Below are 19,381 nucleotides of genomic sequence, written 5' to 3' on the forward strand. Positions count from 1 at the left end.
GTCAAATTTCGTGATATGTCACATCGGACTTGACATAATGAAGGTGTGGCATTGCAATCACACCAGGCTGTGAAAAATTACACATAATCTCTATTTATATATGGTATATAAAAAATAAGATATTAATCAATGAACACAAATACTTAGATTACGTTTAGACAGGAGGATTTAAATTAAAAAATCAAATTTAAAACCTTCCATTTAAAATATATAAATTTTAAATTTTTTATTTGAATGATATAAAAAATTTAAATTATAATATTAATTTTTTTTGTTTAAATTTCAAATAAAATTCAAAATTCATCTTAGTGAAAATCGATGATCTAGTCTAAATCAAGGGTGATAGATTGATCTTGATTGACTCTAGCTGTCTCAACTCAAATAATGCTAGTGGTCCAATCTTGATTAGCAACAGTAGCTTGATCTTGATTGATTTCGCCAGCCTTAATCCTAAACAATACTTATGAATTAACAAATGATGATTATAATAGTCCGAGGACTATGGATTGGACTTAGTCTTGGATGATGAGACTAGCTTATTTCCTGTTAACAACAACATTTGGCGCCCAACAATAAAGGTGGATGAATCAAAAATAACGATCAAAGACATGTTCCAAACTACAACAAATAGTCCAGTCTCAATCAGTGTTGGTCGTGCGGTCCTGTTGGTTCCGATCATGTGATCCCAATCATCGCTGCTGATTTGGTCTTAATAACAATAGGCGGTCCAGTCTTGGTCACAGCTGACAGTCCACCAATCAATTCTAGCTCTTCGATCCCAGTTAAAATTGGCTGTACGGTCTTGGTCAAAGCCAGCTGTGTGGTTTCGGTGGAAGTTAGCTGGAGGCAGCAATGTCAAGGTCAAAAAGGTAGTGAAATCGACACATGAACATGAAGAAAAAAAAAAGAAACTTCCTTAAAAATTTAAAATAATAGAATTTAAAAAAAAATTAAAATTATAAAAAAATTGAAGTAGGATTTGAATTTGTGCTAGATTAATAGTTTGGATAACTTAAAATGTGTGGGTTTGGATTTCTAAATTAAATTCAAATTCACATGTAACATTATGGTTTTCTTCTTCTTACTTATTCATTTAATTTAATCATGTCGCTGATAAAAATGTCATAGAATACAGATCAAGCCGTACCTGACGAAACATGTTTGTGTGTTGTAGGATTAAAAAAAAAATTAAATATACGAAGACATAATCCTCAGATAGTGTATAATAGTAAAAATAACTTAATGTGCAATCAAGAAGTGATAATGATATCAATATAATAATCTTTTCGGACCACGATATAAATTATTTTTAATTAATTTATTTATTTTTAAAAAGTTAGTTAAAATTTTGATTATCTCATTTTTTTATATATTTCCAACTGTATTATGGAGTAAAATAGATATAATATTTGTCTTGTTTAAAACACCCTTATTAAGCACTTGAGTGAAATATAATAAAATAAGAATATAATTGAAAAAGAAATATACATAATCTATCAAATGCCTATATTTAATATTTCCCTTATTTTAAATTATAAGACATTTTTAAATAAAATTTTACATATTAATAAACTTAATTAAATATATGCAACAAATTTATTTTTTTAAAATAAAAATATAAAATTTTAAAAATATCCTTCATTTAATAACATTGAATCTATGTTTAATTAGTATTAAATAGAGAGATAGAAGGTAATATTGAAATAAGCCTATTAATTTTTTTAAAGTGTTTTATATTTTAGGATAATAAATTTCTCCTAAAAGTGTCATATAATTTAGAATGGAAAAATATTTTGGATGGAGTAGGGCTTTTGAAAACACCTTACATTGTAATTCAGATAGAATAAATATTATATATAATATAACAAAAGGTAATAAATATTATTTAATACTAATACTAATATTTTAATTTCACGATTGCCTTTCTTTCCGCGTTTCCCGTTAACGAAGGATGAGCACGGAAAAAAGTTAAACTAGGCTTAAATGCAAGGGAAGTTACATCTAAGCAAAGCATATGATATGGACACAAAATGAAACGACAAAGCAAAGGATGCTATTGAGGCTAAGATATGGAGGACAATGCTTTCCTTTTTCATACATGTATATTTTTATTAAATATATTTATTACACTGTTTTTATAAATTTGACATAAAAATTAGAGAACCTTTTTCTCTTAAAATTGACAACATTATCATTTTTTTATGAAAATTTTTAAGTAGGTTAGGTGCATCATGTTATTTGTGATCTATTCAATAAAAATATAACATTTGAATAATATTAAATATAAATTAATTTTGATATTAATAATAATAAAGAGATAAAAGGGAAGAAATTAAATGTGAATTATATTATATGAATAAAAATAATTAAAAAAATATCACATAATTTTTTTTAATAAATAACATCACATAATATTTTAATTATATTACTTAAAATATTTTAATTGAATAGATTATAAATAACATGATACATCAATTTATTTAAATATTTCTCAATTTTTTATTGTCACACGTAGAATCATATTCATTCCTCATCTAAAACGAACAAGGGGGGCATTAGCCTCATAAAAAAAAAAAAAACTTCAACACAAACTTGATGACAAGTCACCACATCATTAACATATTGTTTCTTATAAAACCAATTAATGTATATCTTTGCACTACGTAGAACATTTAACATGTCCCTCCAGTATTATTTATAAAGGTGGGATAAAAGGATTTTTTTTAGTTTTATTTTTAAATTATATTGTTAAATTTTCATCATAAATTTTATCCCTTACCTCATTAAACATTAGCAAGACAAATTATATAATTAAAGTAAGAATATTTTATAAGAATAAAATTAAAAATTTAGTAGACAAATTTAATGAGTTTTAACAATTTTCTCAATTTTACTAAAACATGTTGGAGAGTGGTGAGAGTAATAGCATCTTCACCAATAAATAAGAACACTTTATCCATTCAATATTAGAAGATATCTTAATCGAATTACAACTCCAATGGAGATTTTTTATGTTTGCTGTTATTTAAAAGGCATTTCAATTAAAAAAATCTTATTAATTATACCATTAAATAAGATTATTTCTAAAAAACAATTCAAAATTTCTTATATTTTTTTAACATGGTATTTTAAAAAAGTCTTATAATATTAAACAGAGGGGTTGTATTATATTGTTCGACAAATAATTATGTTAAATGTTTAGACGATTTACCTAAAAAAAAGACACTTCAATAGTTTTTTTTTTTACTTTTTATGCCAACAATACTTCAATAGTTAAAACATTAAAAGTTAAATGGTTAATTATCCCATTGGCATTGGCAATGTCACATTTTTCCGGTCCTGAGTTCCAACCCTGCACTGATATTTGTTGCGTGTCGTGGGAGTAAAATTTTGGGAAAATAACATTACTTTTTTTTTAATTATTTAAAAAATATTTTAATCTCTTAAAGTATTATAATTCTATTTTTTAATTTTTTTATCATTAAAAAATTAATATAAAAGATTAAATTACCTTTAATTGAAATAAAAATCTCAAACATTGGAACATATACTTGTAAACTTAAGAATTGCTGTTGAATTTTTGTATTTTTTTTAAAAAAATTGTGAATATTAAATAAAATTTGTGAATGATAATTGATATTTACAATATTTAAAGAATATTAAAATCTAAATATAAGTTTGCAAATTGCTGTTCTTATAAATTAAAAAAAAAGTTATGAATATTAAAACAAAATTTATAAATAACAATTGATATTTATAACACCTAAGATATATCATAATTTTAAATGTAAATTTATAAATTGATATTAAATTTTTATAAATTTAAAATAAAAAGTTATAAATGTCAATTGATATTTATAATATTTAAAAAATATTAAAATTTTAAATATAAATTTACAAATGTTGTTAATTTTTATAATTTAAAAAAAATTATAAATTTTAAAATAAAACTTGTCAGTCAAGGATGTGAAATATTTGTTTTGAAGTTTGAAATTTTTATTTAATAATAAAAAAATCTTTAAAAGGATTATAATATAAAATATTATTTACATAATTTAAAAATTTATTATTATTATTTTTTAAAGAAGTTAAAAGTTAAAACAGCTGGGGTATTTTTCATTGTAATCAGAAAGATGACATTTTTCTAAATAAAATTCAACAATCTAATTACCACAATGATTTAAATTCATTTTCTAGTAATAATCTCGTTTCGAGTGTTCAGTCGGGTGTCCTCCACATCCATGCTAAATACCCGTCGTCTTTCTTCTTCATCTTGTTCTTTCTATCATTCAATGCTGCCTATATCCCTGGCATCTTCAACCGTGATCAAAGATCTGCGTTTCTATTCTTGGGCAGTCATTAATCTCGGCATTCACTGCTTCTTTCATTGTTCCTTATGTCAAGTTTTCTGTGAAATGCTGGCTAAATTTTGAATTATTCAGGATTCTGCATCTCAGATTGTATTGGGGTTTCTTGCAATTTCTTGCTGCATCGCAATACTGGTTCATTTCTGAACTTGATTCTTCCCGTTTCTCGGAGGTTCGATTCTTTCCATTCTGCCCGAGAAACCCACTCCCATTGTCCAATACCTAACTATATCGACTTTTTCCTAAAATTGGACGTGTTCTGGCCCTAAAGATTTGGCATTGTCTCTGTGGGCGAGCTTTGCCGAGTTCGGAACTTGTTTTTGGTTTCTTCTGATTAGATAGTGCGTGATTCTGAGGGAAATTTTGTTTTGGAATATTGTGCACCAATTCGTGTGTTAAGGATGAAGAGACCGAAAAGTGAACCTCCCAATTCGAGGAGGTTCAAATTGTCGCATTTTTTACTTGGTATTGGGGTGTTATATTTGATTTTTATATCATGTAAGTTTCCGCAATTTCTAAAGATTGTATCACAGTTAAGTGGGGATGAAAGCTACGCTACGCTGGATGGGACAGCTGTAGAGGGCACTAATGATGGAGATTTAAGCAAACCGTTTTTCAGTTCTGCTTATAAAGATGTATTTCACCGGAGCTTAGAAGATAATGAAGACCAGGACGCTCCGTCGAGGCCAAACAAGGAACCGATGAAAGAGGAACATGCCCCAGAAAATGTGAAGCAGATTCCACAGCGGTATGGCAGGATTACTGGAGAAATCATGCGTCGATGGAACAGGACTAGTGATTTGACTGTTTTTGAGAAGATGGCAGACGAGGCATGGACATTAGGGTTAAAGGCTTGGAGAGAATTAGATAAGGTTGACGAGAAAGAGTCGGGAGAAAGTTCTATCATTGAAGGAAAGCCTGAGTCATGCCCTTCTTGGATTTCAGTGAGTGGAGAAGAATTGGTGAAGGGAGACCGGTTGATGTTTCTTCCTTGTGGACTTGCCGCAGGTTCTTCAATCACTGTGGTGGGTACACCTCATTATGCTCACAAGGAGTATGTACCCCAGCTTGCAAGGTTGAGAGGAGGCTCTGGGTTGGTTTCAGTTTCACAGTTTATGGTTGAATTGCAAGGGTTGAAGTCAGTGGATGGGGAGGATCCTCCAAAGATTTTGCATTTGAATCCTCGTTTAAGAGGGGATTGGAGCAAACAACCTGTAATTGAGCACAATACTTGTTACAGAATGCAGTGGGGTAAAGCTCAAAGATGTGATGGTTTGACAAGCAGTGATGATGAAGAAATGCTCGGTATGTTTATCATATTTAGATATAGTGTGTTATAGAATGGAGTCTCCATTTCCAAACAAGATGGAGACATGACACAAAAGATTTAGCCGTGATGGTTCCTTAGAAAAGATTAATGATCCTTCCAAACCATGATTTAAAACAAGATACCAATTATCTCTAAAGATGATGGAGTTTAGCATTTCCTTTGGGGCATTCCATCTAAAAATCATTAACTGAAATACTCATGTAAGCCTAAAAAATAATTCTCTACCAAAGAAGATGTGGCAGAAAAACTTACGAATAATGACTACAGGTACTTTTGCAGTTGCAACTTCTAATTATAGTTTTGTTCTAGCGTTACCGTGAATTTGTAACAATTGATGCATTGGTACTTACCTTTTAAATGTGTCTTCTTTAGTTGATTTTACATTTTCTATGTATTTTTGCTTCTTCTTCTTCTTGTTTTTGTGTGTGTTTTCATATGCTAACCTTGTTGTATCCTTTGTTTTAAGAACTCTCCTAGTTCGTATATCCATGTCAGATCTTTATTATATCTGTGCATTCTACGTTATGGAGTGAACATCTTTTGTGTTACTTTTGGTCTTATTTATAAGGTACTCCCAACATGTTTCATGAGAATTAAAGAAAATCTTAAAATTCGTTAACTCTGTCTAGAAATTTAATAATTTCTCAACTTTGCACTTATTAAATATTCATATTTTAACAACATATGTTCTCTTCTCAACATTCCAATGGAGGTCAAATGGGAAAATTTGCAATAAAAATTTAATGAGGTTGACTTATAAATAGGATAAAAAAAATTTTTTCTCTCTGCCCTATAAATAGAATCAAAGGGAGTACTCTGGACTGTTCTGCTAGACCACATATCAAAATTGTCTATGCTCATTAGTTAATACACACGTATATTTTAATGCATAGTCTGTATTTGTAGGATGATGTTTTTGGTTGGAGTGAATAAGTTTTTAATAAGAGGATTCTTCTTTGGGTTGATTTCAGAAGATTGTTCTTCTAGGCAGTATCTATTGGGGATATTTAAGATGGTTTAGAAAAAGCTCTTGGGCTATAGTCTTTAGTCCTTGTTTCACGGACTACTTGTCCTCTGGTGTTCTATTGTTTCCTATTTTCATCAATAGACTTTTTAAAAAAATAAATTAAGAAAAAAAAAAATAGTTGATAAATAGTTTTCTTTTCTAAAATGTATAACTCTTGCTACCATTACACATGTTCCAGCTGTTTACGATGTCGAACTTTATGCCTTCTTTTTTTTGCACTCTAATACATAAATTAATTTTCTTAAATTTAACAGTTGATGGACATAGACGATGTGAAAAGTGGATGCGTAATGATATTGTAGACTCAAAAGAGTCCAAGACAACATCATGGTTCAAGCGATTTATAGGACGTGAGCAAAAGCCAGAAGTGACCTGGCCATTTGCTTTTGTAGAAGGTAGAATGTTTGTCCTTACACTGCTTGCTGGTGTTGAAGGATACCATATCAATGTTGGAGGTCGCCATGTAACTTCATTTCCATATCGGACGGTAAGTTAATTGAGATGAAACTATTATAAATTATTATACTTGATGTTTGCATTAAATGCTTTGACTGTGTGAAATTGCATTTCTAGCTGATTTGCAACAGTTATCTGTTGTGGAAGTTGGATGGCATCACACCAGTTATTGGTCCCTTGTTTAATAATTTTGATATGCTTTTCTGTATTGAGTATCTGTATATTTTTTTCCTTGGGGATTCCCTCTCTGCCATGTATATATTTTCTCTTATTTTAATACTTTATTTTTTTAAAAATCTGTGATGATGACAAGTTCCTTCACATAATTGCTTTTACTATACTGTCTTGGAGTTTAGAAACATACTTTTTATTTCATCTACTTTTTATTTCATCATACAATTGCTTTTATTTTATGTAATCATTTTTTATTTTATTTCTCATAATGATGGTAATAGCTCGAAGGGTTACTCAACGTAAAGGGCTAAAAGCATAAGCTTTGAGAATAGTTGGATTTTATCTTATTACTGTCCAGGCTTTTTCTGGCCCCAGAAGCCTTTTCTTTTCGTCTGAGTTGATAATTTTCAGGGATTTACACTTGAAGATGCCACTGGATTGGCCATCAAAGGAGAGGTGGATATTCATTCAGTTTATGCTACCGCTCTCCCTAGATCTCATCCAAGTTTCTCACCTCAAAGAGTGCTGGAAATGTCAGAGACTTGGAGAGCCAGTCCTCTACCAAAAAGTCCTATTAAACTTTTTATTGGAGTTCTTTCTGCCTCAAATCACTTTGCTGAACGCATGGCAATTAGGAAAACATGGATGCAATCAGCTGCCATCAAATCTTCAGATGTAGTAGTACGATTCTTTGTTGCATTGGTAAGCTTTCTGCCTTCATATTTCTCAGGACAAAAATGCTATTAGTTTATGTGAAAAAAGAAAAAGTATTCTCTGGCAATAGAAGGATGTCAGGATTCACTCTAGACATGAGCTTAAAGGAATGCATGGCCTCAAGAATGGTATGGTACATTGTTAAAAACTTGTTAAGATATGAAAAACTCTCAAGGGGTTGGTATGATGGAAATTTTGGGGGGAAATATTGGTTTTAAGTCCTGTAGAAGTGTTTTAAGTCTTGTGAGGTTTTTGGTATGATTGCTAAAGTGCTACTGTTAATGGAATTGGAATTGCCTTATGTCGTGGCTTCTAATCAGCAGCTTCTTAGGGTTTTTGTAGAGCTAGGATCAGATTCACTAGCAGAGTCAAAGGGCATGCATACCTAGAGAACCGCAAGTTAACAAAAGATGGAAAGTGGCATAAATTATCTTTTGGGCATTGAAGTTGTTTAAAAAGTGAGAAGGAGGAGCATTAATGTTCAGGCAGATTATTGGTTTATAATTGCTGCAGCAATTCAGTGACTCTTGTTTCACTTGAAAATGTAAAAAACATTTTTTTTTTGTGCAATTATTTTTCAGGCAAAGTTGGGTTTGGGTGTTGAATGGTTTCAATTAATTGATGAAATGCTTTGGATCTGGTTAAGTTTGACCTGACCTGTGGACTTATGTAAATTGATTTTAGAGAGCGAATAAGATCAAATTTGCTCTATGGCCAGAGTGTTCGTAAGGCTTCATAGCCATAGGCATGGGGCTTCATAGTTCTTGAAAATCTTTTTAAAGTTTTGTCTATATTGGCAACCCAACTATTTCCTTCCCTAGAAGGATAAATGATGAGTTTTGATGATCATAGATTGATGAATCCATTTGATCTTAAAGCAAGCAATGTGAACATGATCAAACCTAAGTTGAGACTTGGGCATCAACTTGGAAAGTTATATTGGGTTTTATGAGGCTTTTATTTAATCATGATTTATTCTAATATTTTTATTAATGACAACTTTGATTTGTAATCTGTCACCTCTGTCCTTGTTGTAGGTTTGCTTGAACTGTTAAGGTGTCCTAATTGTAGTGGATTAAGCCAGTAACATTTACCATTTGACTAGTTTATTTCAGGATCATTTGTTTGTACTGATGATTTCTTTGGATTGGGTGATAATACAAATTCATGTGGTGACATTGGGGGTCGTGAGAAATTTTCCATGTATGAGGCATTGTAATTGCTGAAGAACAATTTAGTAGCTTATCTGTTATGCTTAGTCATACTTCTGCTGTCTAATTGGTGGTTGCATGTGAAAATTTGGCTTTGTGTTCTTTGTCATTCTTCAGTGGCTCTGTCCGTTTTCATTTCTTTTTGCCACAAATATTCTCTCTCTTACCATGGCATTGCTAACTCATCTGTGTATTGTGGCTGTTATGTATAATCAACATGAAGAATCCGAGGAAGGAAGTAAATGCTGTGTTGAAGAAAGAGGCCACTTACTTCGGTGATATTGTCATTTTGCCTTTTATGGACCGCTATGAGCTTGTTGTTCTTAAAACCATTGCCATCTGTGAGTTTGGGGTGAGTTGATTTTAAGCCTTTTGGTTGCTTTCCATCCTCCTCTCCCTCTCAAAATAACTGAAAAGGGATCTAATTCCCCCCCTCCCTCCGCCCACCCCCCCTAAGAGGTGCTATTTTTCTAGCTGCTGGCCTTTGATTCTCTCTGGTACCATACCGTTGTTTCTCCATGCAGGTTCACAATGTGAGTGCTGCATATATCATGAAATGTGATGATGATGCGTTTGTTAGGGTGGATACTGTCTTGAAAGAAATTGAACGAGTCCCTCAGAAAAAGTCGCTTTATATGGGCAATCTCAATCTTTTGCATCGGCCTCTGAGAAATGGCAAATGGGCTGTCACTTATGAGGTATGGTAACTGCATCTTATAGTCGAAACTGAAAGTTAACAGAGAACTGTATATCCTGTTCATTCACATACCAGCTCTCATTTCGCAATCCCAACTTTAAGGATAATGTTTTGATCTCACAGGAGTGGCCAGAAGAAGTGTATCCCCCTTATGCAAATGGACCTGCATACGTGATTTCCAGTGACATTGTTGTTTTCGTCATATCTCAACACCAGCAGAGGAGGCTCAGGGTTGGTCATTCTAAACTGTATCTCGAGTTCACATTTGCTTTTCCCAATGTCTCTTACTCTTACTTCCATGAACACAACAGATTATTATACCAGTACTCACCATGCTGATCCTCCTTATATTTGTTTCTTATGGCAGCTCTTTAAGATGGAAGATGTAAGCATGGGGATGTGGGTGGAGCGATTTAACAGTACCATGAGAACTGTACAGTATTCCCATAACTGGAAATTTTGTCAGTATGGCTGCATGGAGGGCTACTTCACAGCACACTACCAATCACCAAGGCAGATGATCTGTCTGTGGGACAAATTGACAAGAGGTAGAGCTCACTGCTGCAACTTTAGATGACATGTGGCGATCGACACCACTCGACTCTCAGCCTTTTTGGTATCATTTATGTAAGACACCACCACTGATGTCCGGCCAAGAATAGTGTTAGCAGAATGAGTTTCAATCACGAAATAGGAATTAACACGGACATGTCCCTGGAAATGAGACCAATGAATTGGAGATTTTTCAAGGGGGAGAGATGCTTTTTGGGTGGGTGTGTGCGTGTGCGTGTTGTAGAAAATGAAAATGAGAGGCATTGAATTCTCGAGTGCACAGTGTAGTCGCGGCTGTGACAGAGTTAATTCTTGCTGGTTCGGTGTATAATTGAGAGATGCGTTGTCTGTATCCAAGAATGTTAGTAGATTTCTGGTTTTGGTCGATCTGGATAGGTCAAGAATCAATGTAGATTTTTGGTTTTATACTTTTATAGTTAAGAATCAAGCTAGATTTCTTGTTTTGGTAAGATCTGGATTGATTAAGTGGATACTCTTAAGTCCCACGCATACATAAAAAAGTTGTTAATTCCCATTATGTTTGACTTCAATTCTAGAGGGCTCATAATGTTAAAGACTTGTGAGATGAAATGCCAAATGCAAGTGTGCGGTGTGTGGAAGCTTCTTTTGTCATCGAAAAAAAAGTCATAGATATAATTTTTATTATTTTATCACTGGATAAATTTAAAATTTGAGTATTATTAATGTGATTACATGTCTTAGGATTCGAACTGGAGACTCCGAGATAAATCAATTTTATTCTCTTACATCAGTTGAATCAATGGAATGCCAATCATCCCTGGTAACCTTTAAGCGTGCGAGTTATTGTCCATTTGGGGGAAAAAAAGAAGAAGAAGCCAGACTCTAAACAATCAAGGCCTTGTTTAGGAAATAATTTTCTATTCTTCAGAATAAAAAAAATAAAAAAAATTATTTGATAACAGATTTTTAAAAAATATTTTAGAGAATAAAAAAAGTAAATATTATTATGGAGAATAGAAAAATAGAAATAACTTTTAAATATTTTAAAATTATTGTTTTGGGGAATCAGGAAGAATGAAAAAATATATTTTTTTGATTATTCTTATTCTCAAAACATATTTTATAAAATATTAATTTTTAAAATAATAAAATAAAAATAATTTTAAATAGCCCTCTATTTTGTCCAACATCGAAGTTGCTTGATCTCGTGATTGAATTATAATGAATAACGTATTTTTTTGTTTTTGGTTTCATTTTCTGTCATTTTTTTATTTCTCTCTGACGAAACTTTTTGTGTTTTTGTGTTTTTGTGTTTTTTTTTTTTTTTTTTCGCCTGGTCAGATACTTTTTCTATTGTTGGCGCCTGTTTCCCCTTATCTCTTGGCACATGCGTGTCCAGGACGTCTGGGTCCCACTTTACCTTGCATTGGATTTTCCCTTGCTGGCACGTGACTGGGCCACTATCACGTGCCGACTTCCCGCACAAAATTCGAATCCCAACGAAAGTGAGAAAAGAAAGAAAAGGCTCTGCAAGTTGCAACGAGCAGAACAAAGTAGGTCGGACCTCTCTTGAACCTGTCGGCAACACATCCATCCGCCACGTGGCTCACACACCTCTCGTCTCGACACGTGTCACGTGTAACTTGCCCAAAATATCTACTTTAGCCAGGGTCACAAAAATATCTTCGCATGACAGTTACAGTTAGTAGTTACTACGTCTATTACATTCCTGATCAAATGACAGTATTAGCCTCCTCATCGCCACAGGCCATTTGCCTTCTAAATTTTTTTATTAAATTGGTTCCTTATGTACTTCAAATTTTGTCTCGTGACAATTTTCATATTTTAAAATGGATGCACTTGCCTCGTGGCAGCCAGAGCTCATTATTCATTAGACAAAAAGGCCAGAGAATTGGTAAACCATACTTTCTTCAGTCTACGTTTCTTCAGACACACCTATTACACTCTCAACTATTTTACTGAAATTAAAGACAATTAATTTATTAAAAATATTTTAAATAAAAAAAATTAACTTTACCTCTATTAAAAGTAAGATATATATTATACAATGAGCTATACAATTAAATTTACAATTAAATAAAAATTATAAAATGACAATAAATAATCCTTTATATGCTTAATGTTAAGGATAAAAAATCTGTTTAGAAAGTGCTTTATAATGGATATTTTTTGGGCCCGCAAAGCAATGCTTCATTTCATTGAAACAAACGGCAAATAAACTGGGCTGTCAATGCTTTATGATAGATACTAACACTGCCACAGCGGAGCCGGTAGCAATATTTAAAATCAAAACAGATATTCATGATGTAAGTGACCTCCATGCCCTCTTTTTTATTAAAATATTCAGCATACAAGTGATGTCTCTACAGTATATTATCATTTTCTTGGTTATACTTCAGTCATCGCGTGTGTGTACCATTAGAGTGTAAACTCTGTCAACTCAATCCTCAATTCGATTCATTGGATTGTTTGAGCGTCTCATGGTCATGGATACCATCACTTCCATTGTATCTTTTTTCCCCCCTTTTAAAATCATGTTAAATCAATTTGAAGCAATTGACAGCCCAGTTTCGTGGTTTCATTTTGAAGCAACTGATCCAGTTTATAAGAATAATTGCACGCTACTATTTACTTTAATCATTCCACTTCACATGTTTCTTCCTTAATTACTAAACACTAAAAGTGACACAGCTGTTAGATTGGGCTTGAGTATATTTTTTATTTTTTATTGATATTTTTATAAAATAATTACAAATATAATTCATCAATAAATTTAACATAAGGATAATAAAATTTTTAATCCCTCAAATTTATCTTAATTATCAACTCGATCCTTTAAATTTGTCATAATCATTAATTTAATCTTTATTGTCTAAAAAATAATATAAAACTGTTAAAATGTGGTGACACGAATATTAAAATCATGATAGCAATTATGTAAATCAATGAACAAAAGTCTAATTATCTAGGCAGGTGAAAGAACATGCTTAAAAATTTTAAAAAGCAAAAAAAAAAAAAAACAGCACAACCGACTACATATTAATAAAAATTATATTGATTTAAAAATTAATTTTTTTATTTAATTATATATACATTTAAAGTATTAACATACTTTACACATGAGATTAATTTAAAAATTAACTTATATTTTAAAATTTAAAAGATTACTGTAATAATTAAAATATATATATATATAAAGGATTAAATTAATAATGAAAATAAGTATGAAGGATTAAAAGTTTTATTATCTTTTTGAAATAATTAATTATGATATAAAATTCATTAACGGGCAATATGGGAAATTTGTATATAAGCTGAGGGCAGCTGCGTCATACAAGGATTCAAATCTCGAGTCCTTTTCCGTTATCGATTCTCAATCTGTCGAATTTGAACGTTGCTCCAATTAAAAAAAAAAAAATCCCTCCAATCCATATTTCCCCCCCGCGCTCTCTCTCTCTCTCTCTCTCTCTCTGCGCATCAGATTCAGAAACTGAAAAGGGCACGCGCACGTAGGGTTTCTAAAACTGCATCAAAATGGTGCTCCCGAAATGAAAAGATTATACTGTCCCACAACAACTACCTTGCTCGTCCACATTCGACCGTATATATCCTTTTTCTCTTCTAGTCTGTCTCTCTGAAAGTGCTGCTTCTTCGCCACCTGCAATTGATTTGTCGGTTGATGACTCGCATTTGAATCGTCCCGTTGAAGAAGGTGAATTAGGGCCTACGAAATGGATTTGTCTTCGTTCCTGACATCGCTGGCGACGTCGTTCGTGATATTCGTGGTGTTGATGCTTCTTTTCACGTGCTTATCGGCTAGAGTTGGGAATAACGTTGTGTACTATCCGAATCGGATACTCAAGGGTTTGGATCCGGTGGAAAGCAGATCCCGAATTAGGAATCCCTTCTCCTGGATCTTGGAGGCGTTGTCGTCGACGGAGAAGGACGTGATCGCCATGTCTGGCGTCGATACTGCCGTTTACTTCGTGTTCTTGAGCACTGGTTGGTTTGTCGTTTTTTCCTCCTCCTCTCATTTCAAGAGAGTTTCTCTCTAGTTCTTTTCCCATCCACTTCCTGACTTCTTCTCGATTTAGCTAATTTTAGACCAAGTTTTTCTATACTTGTTTTTCCCATGCTCTTCCCTAGAACTTCCTCTCCATTTAAAAGTTTGATTAAAAATAAAATAGATACAATATTTAGAAGTAGCAAATTTCTTTCCAATCAGTTAGTTTACAGGTAAGTAAAATATAAAATATTTATTGTAAAAAAAAAACCAATTAAGATTGGGTGAAAAATAGACAAAATGAACTACTACATACTTTTTTCGCTTTGTATCAGTTTTTAGGGCCTCGATCTTAGAATCTGATGATTATTTTCTTTTCAATTCAGAGATTTACATGACAAAAGGAGGAGCAAGTTTGATAAATATACATTATGAATTTCGTTAAAATTACAATCGCCATTTTTTATTTTCAAAATTACCTAATTCTGTGTTGAAATTAAAAATTAGTGTTCAATAACTATATAATAATACATTTGAATAGATGGAAGATATTTTTGGTAAAAGATTTAATATTAGATTAAAAAGTTGTGTAACTTTATTTTAAGAAAAATATGTAATTTTTAAGAAAATTAATACTAAGTTTGTATTTATAAAAATCAAATTATGTACTGATTAATTTTCAGTTTCAAATAATAGCATTACAATTTAAAATACATTTAATTATTTAAGGAACAAACTTTTTTGGTTAAAGCCTTCTCTCCCTGGAGAAATTTTATTTATATAATTTATAAGGACATTTTTTGACCAATTTATAAGGTCATTTGCATTTCAAAGTTACACATGCTTACACACACACGGATTTGGCTTCTCTTCATTTTTTTCTCTCTTCACTTCCTCTTTACTTTTCATCTCAACTGTTAGATTTATTTTTGAACGATTGAGATTTGATGTTTCATAAAATTATTATTAAAATATAAAATTTTATAAAAAATGAATATAATAATAATTTTATAAAACATTAAATTTTAACCGTTCAAAAATGAATCTGACGGTTGAGATGAAAAGTAGAGAGGAAGTGGAGAGAGAAAAAAATAAAGAGAAGCTGGTCCACACACACTATTGTAAATATTATTTGACTCTTGAAAATTTTATTAAAAAAAAATGTGGGGTCCTTTAATAATTGGAAACGGTATCATTTAAAGACTTTTTGGCTACTACTCCTTGAGTCCGTGTGGGCCTTTTTAGAAGAGAATTTTTTTAAAGGTTTTTTTGGATTATATTTGTAGTAAAAAACAATGACCTCTTGTTTGGTTGCACCGTTGGGGTATTTATTAAATTTTTTATACCATCATCAAAAAAAAAAAATTGTTAAACGAGATTAATGATTAAAAGCCATTGACCAATTATTAAATGAGAACATTTTGGAAAAGAAACTTGTATTTTTAACATATTTATTAATCCAACTAGCTTTAACTATATATTTTTTATCTTGAGAATTAGTTCCTTTCTTATAAAAAGTAACGGAGGAGGGACCGGGAGTATATTGTATGACCAAAAAATGTGAATGCAGACTGTCCCTCTCCTTTCTATTTCCTGGGTGACAAAAACAAGTTTCCAAGTCTCTCGTTGCATGATATACATTGTCTTTGTTTTAGTAATCGCATGCATGCCCTCTAATCATAAGCTTTCGTTTGCCTTAATTAACGAAGCCAAGCTGACGGCCTATGCTCAACTGCATCATTACATTGTGGTATCCGTATATCTGGTGATTTGCGAATAAACTTAGCCTGCTTGTAACTGTTTTCTTCTTGTGATATTCCAGTGTTGGGTATCCTGGTGTTATCCGGCATCATACTGCTACCAGTTCTTCTGCCGGTTGCTATTACTGATAATGGAGCAAAGTCTAATTCAAATACTGTTAGCAACGGGACGTTCAATGAACTTGACAAGTTTTCTATGGGAAATATCACAGGAAAGAGTCCAAGGTTGTGGGCATTTTTTGTTGCCACCTACTGGGTCTCGTTTGTTTCATTGTACCTCTTATGGAAGTCCTACAATCATGTGTCGTGGCTGCGATCAGAAGCTCTTAGGTCTCCTGAAGTGAAACCTGAGCAATTTGCTGTAATTGTGAGAGATATACCTCATCTACCTGAAGATCAGACAAGGAAAGAGCAGGTTGACTCGTATTTTAAAACCATCTATCCTGAGACATTTTACAGATCTTTGATTGTCACGGACAACAAGAGGTATGGTGTTCATTTCATTGTCCTTACTCATGTGCTCTGAATTACCTTTCCTATCCCTGATTCCGTACCTTAGAGAGTTTGTCTTTACAATTTATAATTGCTGTGGCATTTAGAATTTGTTCTTTGTAACTTAATTTGTCTATGGTGCTTCTTTCCAATTTTTTCCTTCCTTTTCAAGTATTGTAATATGTAATTTAATAACTTTAAGATTAACGCTAACAGGTGAACAAGATTTGGGAGGAGTTAGAAGGGTATAAGAAGAAGCTAGCACGTGCAGAAGCTGTATACGGGGGCTCAAAAACAACATCCAAACCAGAAGGAACAAGGCCAACTAACAAGACTGGCTTCCTTGGACTTGTTGGTGAAAAGGTTGATAGCATAAATTATTGCAATGAGAAAATAAATGAATTAGTTGCTAAATTGGAATCTGAGCAAAACATCACTCTCAAAGAAAAACAGCAAGGTGCTGCTCTGGTGTTCTTCACAGATAGAGTAACTGCAGCATCTGCGGCTCAGAGTTTACATGCACAAATGGTGGACACGTGGACAGTGTTTGATGCTCCTGAACCACGACAAATTATATGGTCGAATTTGAATATCAAATTTTTTGAAAGAGAGCTTAGGCAGTATGTGGTGTATATTATTGTTGCGCTAACAATATTCTTCTACATGATTCCAATTACATTTATTTCTGCTTTCACAACTCTGAAGAATTTGATGAAACTTCTACCATTCATAAAGCCACTTGCGCGTATAACTGTTCTGAAGACAGTGTTGGAAGCTTACCTCCCTCAAATTGCATTGCTCGTCTTCTTAGCTTTATTGCCCAAGCTCCTCTTTTGTCTGTCTAAACTTGAGGGCATTCCAACCGAAAGTCAGGCAATCAGGGCCGCTTCTGGGAAATATTTCTATTTTACTGTGCTTAATGTTTTCATCGGAGTTACTGTGGGCGGTACCTTGTTCAGCACATTCAAGACCATTCAGAAGAACCCAAACCAAATTGTGTCCTTGCTTGCTCAAAAGCTCCCTGGCAATGCTACGTTCTTTCTGACCTTTGTGGCTCTCAAGTAAGTTATCCTCCCAATGCTTGGTTTCTTCTATTTATATTACTCACTAAGAGCATATAGAATAACCCTTAGGTTCAAAAATAAAATATGACAAATTAGCATCACATTGTAAGTTTTTATTGAAGTACTAAGAGTTATCACCAGAGAAAATTAACACAAGTCTGGTGCTTTTATCAGCGACCGCTGTTTCACAATACCTCTTGTTCCCTTTTCCTAGAGCCACTTGAAGGAGGAGATAGTATGACTGTTTTGAAACATGGCTGTAACAACTAGCTATTTTCTCTCATGATTTGGTTTCACTACAAAATTTGAATTATTCCTACCGAACACTGGAATAAATTTTTACCTTGTCATTCTTTCTTTCTTTTTCCATAACAAAAATTTACCTTTTCTTTGGATGCAGCTTCACTGATTTTTTTTTTTTAATTTTTAAACATGTTTGTCTCAGATTTTTCGTTGGCTATGGGCTTGAACTGTCTCGCATAGTTCCTCTAATCATTTACCATTTGAAGAGGAAGTTCCTTTGTAAGACTGAAGCTGAGTTGAAAGAAGCTTGGTTTCCTGGAGATCTTGGCTATGGGACTAGAGTTCCTGGAGACATGCTGATTGTTACAATTGTCCTCTGCTACTCCGTTATTGCTCCTTTAATAATCCCATTTGGAGTTCTCTATTTTGGCCTAGGATGGCTTATACTTAGAAATCAGGTGAAGTTCTTTGAACTTTGTTGCACTGTACTTCAACTTTTTTCTTTGACGATTTCTTAGTTGTAGCTTTAAAAAAACCATATAAAATATGAAAGAGTACGATGTTGTCAAATTCTAGAGTAAAACATTTGGCTACTACTGAGCCTTTCCTTGAGTTATATCAATAAAATCTCATGATTTAATCTAGTTTTTAACATTCAGTTCTTATCCCTGTATCAACAGGCACTGAAAGTGTATGTTCCATCGTATGAAAGTTATGGAAGAATGTGGCCCCACATTAACAACCGTGTACTGGCATCTTTAGTACTTTTCCAAGTTACCATGGCTGGTTACTTCGGGGTGCAGAAATTCGTTTACACACCATTGCTAATTCCTCTTCCTATCTTGTCGTTAATCTTCGGTTTCGTCTGTGCCAAGAAATTCTACCCCGCATTTCAGCATCCTACACTTGAGGTCGCAGCCCATAGTCTGAAGGAGCAACCAAACTTGGAGCAGATTTTCAGATCATTCATTCCACCAAGCTTGAGTTCTGACAAGGTTGATGATGATCATTTTGATGATGCTCTGTCCCAGGTTTCAAGATCAACATCGTTTGTCTGATGTGTGTAATTTATGTTAATTACATATCTGCGTTTATTTGGTAATTGTAATGTTGTTGTGAATAGTGATGTTTTCATTTTGTATTTTGCTGGTTAATGATTAATTGTTGATAATAGGCATTAGGAACCAAGTTTGTTGATTGTTTGTGCATCTTGTAAGTTGTGACATTATTACATACAGTCATGTAAGATTGGTGGCTTGAAAATATTTTAAGCGCAAACGTTCTCAAG

General features: G+C 32.7%; 2 protein-coding genes across 2 annotated transcripts; both read left to right on the forward strand.

Moving 5' to 3' along the window:
• The first annotated feature begins 4,222 nt into the window (after window positions 1-4,222).
• On the forward strand, window positions 4,223-11,066 carry LOC129285994 (hydroxyproline O-galactosyltransferase GALT2). The gene is made up of 7 exons (XM_054922021.1): window positions 4,223-5,672; window positions 6,979-7,211; window positions 7,766-8,056; window positions 9,503-9,631; window positions 9,804-9,977; window positions 10,100-10,207; window positions 10,344-11,066. The coding sequence occupies exons 1-7, from the start codon at window positions 4,769-4,771 to the stop codon at window positions 10,551-10,553; spliced, it is 2,049 nt and encodes a 682-aa protein (XP_054777996.1). The 5' UTR covers window positions 4,223-4,768; the 3' UTR covers window positions 10,554-11,066.
• Window positions 11,067-13,963: 2,897 nt separating this feature from the next.
• Window positions 13,964-19,380, forward strand: LOC129285568 (CSC1-like protein ERD4). Its single transcript, XM_054921306.1, has 5 exons — window positions 13,964-14,533; window positions 16,357-16,787; window positions 17,003-17,847; window positions 18,296-18,551; window positions 18,774-19,380. The coding sequence occupies exons 1-5, from the start codon at window positions 14,263-14,265 to the stop codon at window positions 19,149-19,151; spliced, it is 2,181 nt and encodes a 726-aa protein (XP_054777281.1). The 5' UTR covers window positions 13,964-14,262; the 3' UTR covers window positions 19,152-19,380.
• The last annotated feature ends 1 nt before the right edge of the window (window position 19,381 follows it).

Source organism: Prosopis cineraria, unplaced genomic scaffold (assembly GCF_029017545.1).
Source record: "Prosopis cineraria cultivar Desert tree isolate PC_DT_omini unplaced genomic scaffold, ASM2901754v1 PC11, whole genome shotgun sequence".
Lineage (NCBI taxonomy): Eukaryota > Viridiplantae > Streptophyta > Magnoliopsida > Fabales > Fabaceae > Prosopis > Prosopis cineraria.

Coding starts and splice junctions, on each gene's coding strand:
- LOC129285568 (XM_054921306.1), top strand. CDS start 14,263: ATGGATTTGTCTTCGTTCCTGACATCGCTGGCGACGTCGTTCGTGATA. Junction 17,848..18,295: donor CTGACCTTTGTGGCTCTCAA/GTAAGTTATCCT, acceptor TGTTTGTCTCAG/ATTTTTCGTTGGCTATGGGC. Junction 18,552..18,773: donor GGCTTATACTTAGAAATCAG/GTGAAGTTCTTT, acceptor CTGTATCAACAG/GCACTGAAAGTGTATGTTCC.
- LOC129285994 (XM_054922021.1), top strand. CDS start 4,769: ATGAAGAGACCGAAAAGTGAACCTCCCAATTCGAGGAGGTTCAAATTG. Junction 8,057..9,502: donor TACGATTCTTTGTTGCATTG/GTAAGCTTTCTG, acceptor ATCAACATGAAG/AATCCGAGGAAGGAAGTAAA. Junction 9,632..9,803: donor TTGCCATCTGTGAGTTTGGG/GTGAGTTGATTT, acceptor TTCTCCATGCAG/GTTCACAATGTGAGTGCTGC.